Genomic DNA, 6,823 nt, shown 5'->3' on the forward strand with positions numbered 1-6,823 from the left:
GAAGGGGCGGCAAACGAACTAAGTAATTTATGTTTAATCAATGGTATATTAAATAAAATCACGGGTGCCGCAGCCAGAACCATAAATTCTAATGGTATTCCCGATAGCTGGATAGGGGTTAGGAACGCGTTAATTAATAACTTCGCGGACCAAAGAGACGAAACCGCATTATATAATGACCTAGCTATAATTACCCAAGAAAATGATAGCCCACAGGAGTTCTATGACAAATGCCAGAACCTTTTTAGCACTATCATGACGTACGTTTCCTTGCACGAATCCGTGGCTACAACCGTTGAAGCCAAGCGAACCCTGTATCGCAAATTAACAATGCAGGCGTACGTTAGGGGTTTGAAAGAACCTCTCGGGTCCCGTATCCGGTGTATGAGACCCGACACTATAGAGAAGGCTCTGGAATTTGTCCAGGAGGAACTGAATGTAATGTACCTGCAGCATAGGAATCATTCAGCTTCGGATCGGCGTCCATCATCTCTGACGCAGCCAACACAAAAGGTACCGTACCTAGTTCATAATCCTATGCCTAAAGACTTTAATTTACCTTCCCCTGGACCCAGCTGGCAAAGGCCTGTACCCGTTTATACTCCTCAACCGTGGCGTCCAAGTTTTCCATCTCACCAAGCCCCACAGCGTATACCTAATCAGCCTACTCGTACGCAACAGATGTTTAGGGCGCCTCCTCCCAATTATAATAATAGTGGTTTCAGATTTCCACCTAGGAACCCGCCACCAAACCACGCAGGCCCTAAGCCTATGAGTGGTGTTAGTCATTTTGTCCCTAAACCGTTACCACCTAGATTTCCTGGACATGACTGGCAGAGATTTGGTAACCCTCCTCCTTCTAACTATTTTAAGACGAAGGAACTTAACTTTAACGAGACTTACGAAGACAATATCTGTGACTACTACCCGGAGCACTACGACACCCAATACGACAATACGGACTCATACATTAACTATGACTATAACGATAACCAATATGACTACCAGTACAATAGCCACATCCCTTGCGAGTATCATTTCGAAAGTTACCCACAATACCAAAATCCACAATCCAACCACGCGATAGACGACTCACAGCCTTCTACCAGTAAAAAAGAGCAGGATTTCCCCAACAGCCGTCGCAACGACGCACCAGGATAGAGTTAAACTTCCATTCAAAAAAAGAATTACCATATATACAGATCTATGACCCACCTCTTAAGTTTCTTGTAGATACCGGCGCTAATCAATCTTTTATAAGTCCGGAAGCGGTTGAAAAGTTTTACTCTCATATAAAAAGAAATTATGATCCTTTCGAAGTAACTAATTCCCGTAATACAAGTGTCCACGAACATTCTATCACTATACCTAGTTTTTCAGAATTTAATACAAAAAATAGAATGAAGTTATTTATCTATAGATTTCATAATTACTTTGATGGTTTAATTGGGTTAGATTTATTAGAAAATTGCAATATAGATCTTAAGCATGATATATTATTTACTGAAAATGCTAGTATACCTTTATTGCGTTACCAGTGCAGGAAACCCAACCCTTCCGAGGTTATTCCCGCGAATTGTTCCCGCCTAATCAACATCCCTATCCATTATCCTGATGGCGATGTACTTGTACCAGAACAGTTTTTACATAATTGCCTTATTCAGGAGTGTGTTACGACAGTGACCGACAGGACTGGCATAGTAGAAGTTAGAAACCCGACCGACAATGACATACTAATAACGTTCGACCACCCAGTAGGTATCGACGTTTGTAATATTGAGTTCGCCCGCACCGAGCGCGATTCAGACCGCGCTAACGATGTGCTAGCCCGCCTACGAACTGACCATCTAAACGCCGAAGAACGAGCTAACTTGCAGTCCCTGTGTGCACGGTACGCCGACGTATTTTATATTGAAGGTGAACCATTGACTTTTACTAACAAAATTAAACATCACATACGGACTCACGACGAAATTCCTGTATACACAAAAAGTTACCGGTATCCCTTTATCCACCGTCAAGAAGTAAGAGACCAGATATCCAAAATGCTAGACCAGGGTATCATACGACCATCTGACTCAGCTTGGAGTTCGCCTATCTGGGTAGTCCCTAAGAAGGCAGACGCTTCTGGTAGACAAAAATGGAGACTGGTAGTGGACTTTAGGAAACTTAACGACAAGACCATCGACGATAAATACCCTATACCAAACATAACAGACGTACTGGACAAACTTGGAAGATGTCAGTATTTTACCACCTTAGATCTAGCTTCAGGATTCTACCAAGTCGAGATGAACCCTACTGACATTCCTAAAACTGCTTTTAATGTAGAGCATGGGCATTTTGAATTCCTTCGTATGCCCATGGGCTTGAAGAACTCTCCATCCACGTTCCAACGAGTCATGGATAATGTACTCCGAGGACTTCAAAACGAGGTATGCCTCGTCTACTTGGACGATATCATTGTGTTCAGTACCTCACTTCAAGAACACATGATCAACCTTGAAAAAGTATTTGGTAGACTACGGGATTCTAACTTTAAAATTCAAATGGATAAGTCCGAGTTTTTAAAGTTAGAAACCGCATATCTCGGCCATGTTATAAGCAGTGACGGTATAAAACCTAACCCCGACAAAATTAAAGCAATACAGAACTATCCCTTGCCTAAGACCTCCAAGGAAATAAAACAATTCTTAGGACTGTTAGGTTACTACAGAAAATTTATACCTGACTTTGCTCGCGTAACTAAACCTATGACACGATGCCTAAAAAAATCCAATAAGATTACCTTAGACTCAGAATACATTAACTGTTTCGAGACCTGCAAGACACTACTGACTAACGACCCCATACTACAGTATCCTGACTTCAACAAGGACTTTATACTGACTACAGACGCCTCAAACGTAGCTATTGGAGCTGTTTTATCTCAAGGTTCAGTAGGTTCCGATAAACCCGTTTGCTATGCCTCAAGAACATTAAACGATAGCGAATTAAACTATAGCACTATTGAAAAGGAACTTTTAGCTATAGTGTGGGCTACAAAGTATTTCAGACCCTATTTATTTGGCCGTAAATTTAAAATTTTAACAGACCATAAACCCCTTCAATGGATTATGAACTTAAAGGAACCCAACTCTAGACTGACTAGATGGCGACTTAAACTAAGCGAATATGACTACACTATTATTTACAAGAAAGGCAAGTATAACACTAACGCAGACGCCCTGTCCCGAGTTCAAGTTAATAACGAGGAGATCGAATCCCTTCTTCAAGAATGTCGAACAGACCTCTCGATCGTACCCGAACCTCCGAGTTCTTCTACTGCTACTATACATACCTCAACCGAAAACCCCATCCTGGAAATACCTATTACTGACGAACCTTTAAATAAATTTCACAGACAGTTTTGCTTTACTATTGTAGGTGACATTAAACGACGGACGACAGTGACTAAACCATTCGACACGCACACACGGACATACGTACAAGTTTCAGAGTCCAACCTAGAACAAGATGTAGTTAACGCCATTAAGGAGTATATTAACCCTAAGATTAAGACAGCCCTTAAGATCACTCCACCATTAGGAATGTACTCGATCATCCCTATCCTACAAAGAAGTTTTAAGAGCTCGTCTATGAACTTAGTTTTAGCAAAAACTGAGCTAGAAGATGTCAAGGAGTACTTACGACAACAAGAAATAATTAGACATTACCACGAAGGAAAGACAAACCACAGAGGCATTAATGAGTGTTACTTAGCCTTATCTCGCCGCTATTATTGGCCTAAGATGAAAGAGGAGATAGCTAAGTATATCAACGAATGTACTGTGTGTGGCCAGACTAAATACGACCGTAACCCTGTTAGACCCCAATTTACTATTGTACCACCAGCTACCAAACCCCTAGAGATAGTGCACATGGATTTATTTACTGCACAAACTGAGAAATACTTAACTTTTGTAGACTCCTTCTCCAAATACGGTCAGGCTTACCATTTACGAGACGGTACAGCAGTCAGTATTTTACAAGGACTATTGACTTATTGTACTCACCACGGACTACCCCTGACGATTGTGACTGACAATGGGACTGAATTCACTAACCAACTCTTTTCTGAATTTGTTAGGCTTCATAAGATTAATCACCATAGAACCCTTGCTAATTCACCTAACGATAATGGTATTATAGAAAGATTCCATTCGACGTTATTAGAACATCTACGTTTACTACGATTAAAACAGAAGGACGATACAACAGTTAACCAAATGCCTTATGCGATACTTGCATATAACAGCTCTGTGCATAGTTTTACTAAGTGTAGGCCCCATAACATAATACGAGGGCACTTCGATCCCAGAGATCCCTTAGACATTGACTTAACTGAACACCTCATGCAACAGTACATACTTACTCATCGCGACCAAATGAAGACAGTGTATGATCTGATTAACGAATTTACTACAGTCGATCGCACTAACTTAATGACTAACAGAAATAAAGACCGTGACCCCGAAGTAGAGTACCAACCTGACCAGCAAGTATTCATTAAAAATCCCCTAGCTAGCAGACAGAAATTAGCACCCCGTTATACCCAAGACACTGTGCTGGCTGATCTGCCTATTCACATATACACGTCCAAAAAGAAAGGACCTATAGCTAAGTCTCGACTCAAGCGTGTGCCTAAGACTTAAACCTTGTTTCAGGTTTCGTCTACTATTACTCGCTCATCTGACAGTGGCAGTCGACATACGACTTGAGCCACTCGACAATGGACCTGGAATCCTACCGTTTAAACTTGGACAAACCAAACTCATCACCCAATATCATTCCTTTATACAATTCATTGAACTAACGGACCTGGAGAACCAACTTCATTCTCTTAATCACCAACTAGACTACTTTAAGGAGAAACTTGACAATGTCACGTTTTCTATATTTGAACTTCAAGTCGAATACCTGACTTCTAAACTAACTAAAATAACCTCCCAGCTTAACCGTTTAGAACCTAATCGCGTTAAGAGAGGACTAGTAGATGGACTGGGATCTTTTATTAAAGGTATAACTGGAAATTTGGATCATTCTGATGCCGTAAGATATGATAGAGCCATTAAGATATTAGAAAGCAATGAAGAGAAATTGCTATCTGAATTTAACAATCACGTTAGCCTTAATAAAGCATGGACATCCCAATATACTCAGATCTTAACAAATGTAGCGGAGAATCAACAAAAGATAAATGAAACTTTAAACTTAATTCTAGATAAGCACAATTACTCTGAAGTTAAGTTTGCTAAGTGTGCACAACTCTTAGCTATCATTAGTGAAAATACTGACGACTTATATTTAGAATTAATTAGATTAGAAGATACTTTAGCTTTTATTCGTGCATCGAGCACTCACCATAGTATGTTAAGCGTAAATAATTTAGAGGAAATGATAGTTAGACTTAGGAACATTTACAACAATAACGAGGTCCTGGATGCAGATCTGAGAGATTATTATAGCATAATTAAGCCTGGTAGTTATTTCATCGGTAAACGCATAGTAATTATTTTTAAATTCCCCGTTATATCTCCCCTTAACTATGAATTATATCGGCTTTCAATTGTCCCTAACAAGTTACAGCAAACTTTCATCCCTCCTTATCCCTTCCTGGCAACCGATGGAAAATCGTTCATGTACATGGAGGCTGAATGCCCGAAGTTTGGTCGCTACCATCTGTGCGAAGAAACCATCCATCATCAACCCAGGGGACAACCAGACTGCGTCCAAAGCATCATCGTCAGCCAGGTACTGGATGAGTCGTGCAGCCCAACCAAGATCAGCTTTACCGAAGAAGCCATGGAGCAATTAGATGATCGTCACTACACCATCATATTCCCGAAACCAACAAAAGTGGAATTGCAATGTGACCGCCAGGAATACGTTTCCCTACAAGGAAGTTACCTGGTTACCGTTCCACACGAATGCTCTTTACGCACGAACGTCATTACCATTGTTAATACCAACGACGAGATTAAGGGACAGCCACTGAAGATCACAGAAGTCTCTCGAGATTATGATCCAGCAGATAGCGACAAGATTCCTCATCTAACTCTCAACACCATAGATCTTAAAAGTCTTCAACACCTGAAAGATAGATTAATAATCCAAAATCCTGCGAAGCTGGACCACATAGACACGACGGTATATCATACAACCATACCTCTTTATACAATTATTGTCGGTACAATTATATTTGGCCTCATCCTCTTAATTCGACACCATTTAAGGACAAGAGTTAAAGTAACCACACCTGATGAGGAACCAGAAGGAAAAAGGAATCATGAATATGCCACGCCAAGGAAATCCAGACCTCAAGAATCAGTACCAGCAACATTTGCGTTAAAGGTCCTCAAATAGTTGCTGCTCTGGGGGTGGAGGTGTTACATGCCTAGCGACAAGGAGGATCGCTGACGTTGCCGTGTTCATCGATTCTCGTGTAACCCAGATGCAGATTGATTCATCGTTCGTGTCAGCATTTCATCATCTTTTTAATTTATTACATTCAATCTAGATTAGTTAATTTTAAGACATTATTTTTTGACACCCAGCATCGGTCAGACGATAATTAGGTTTAAGTTATATTGTAAATTTTTTCATTAATTAAAGTTAGTTAAAATAGTCTTTGGTTTTTTTAAGTCCTCCGGTTGTCGCTAACGTAATTCGCTCAACAGACACAGTTAGGATGGTTACTCTGTGGAACGATGAAACCAGATTACAACTGCAATGTGATACTCCACGATACGCAGGATTTACTAAGATTTTGGGAAAATGAAGA

The 6,823-nt window shown here is 40.4% G+C and overlaps 1 protein-coding gene across 1 annotated transcript; it reads left to right on the plus strand.

Moving 5' to 3' along the window:
- Positions 1-4,771: 4,771 nt before the first annotated feature.
- On the plus strand, positions 4,772-6,537 carry LOC140746606 (uncharacterized). The gene is made up of 2 exons (XM_073078730.1): positions 4,772-4,790; positions 5,264-6,537. The coding sequence occupies exons 1-2, from the start codon at positions 4,772-4,774 to the stop codon at positions 6,403-6,405; spliced, it is 1,161 nt and encodes a 386-aa protein (XP_072934831.1). The 3' UTR covers positions 6,406-6,537.
- Positions 6,538-6,823: the final 286 nt, after the last annotated feature.

Source organism: Epargyreus clarus, unplaced genomic scaffold (assembly GCF_041222505.1).
Source record: "Epargyreus clarus isolate Ecla_fem2 unplaced genomic scaffold, WU_Ecla_fem_2.2 ptg000013l, whole genome shotgun sequence".
Classification (NCBI taxonomy): Eukaryota; Metazoa; Arthropoda; class Insecta; order Lepidoptera; family Hesperiidae; genus Epargyreus; species Epargyreus clarus.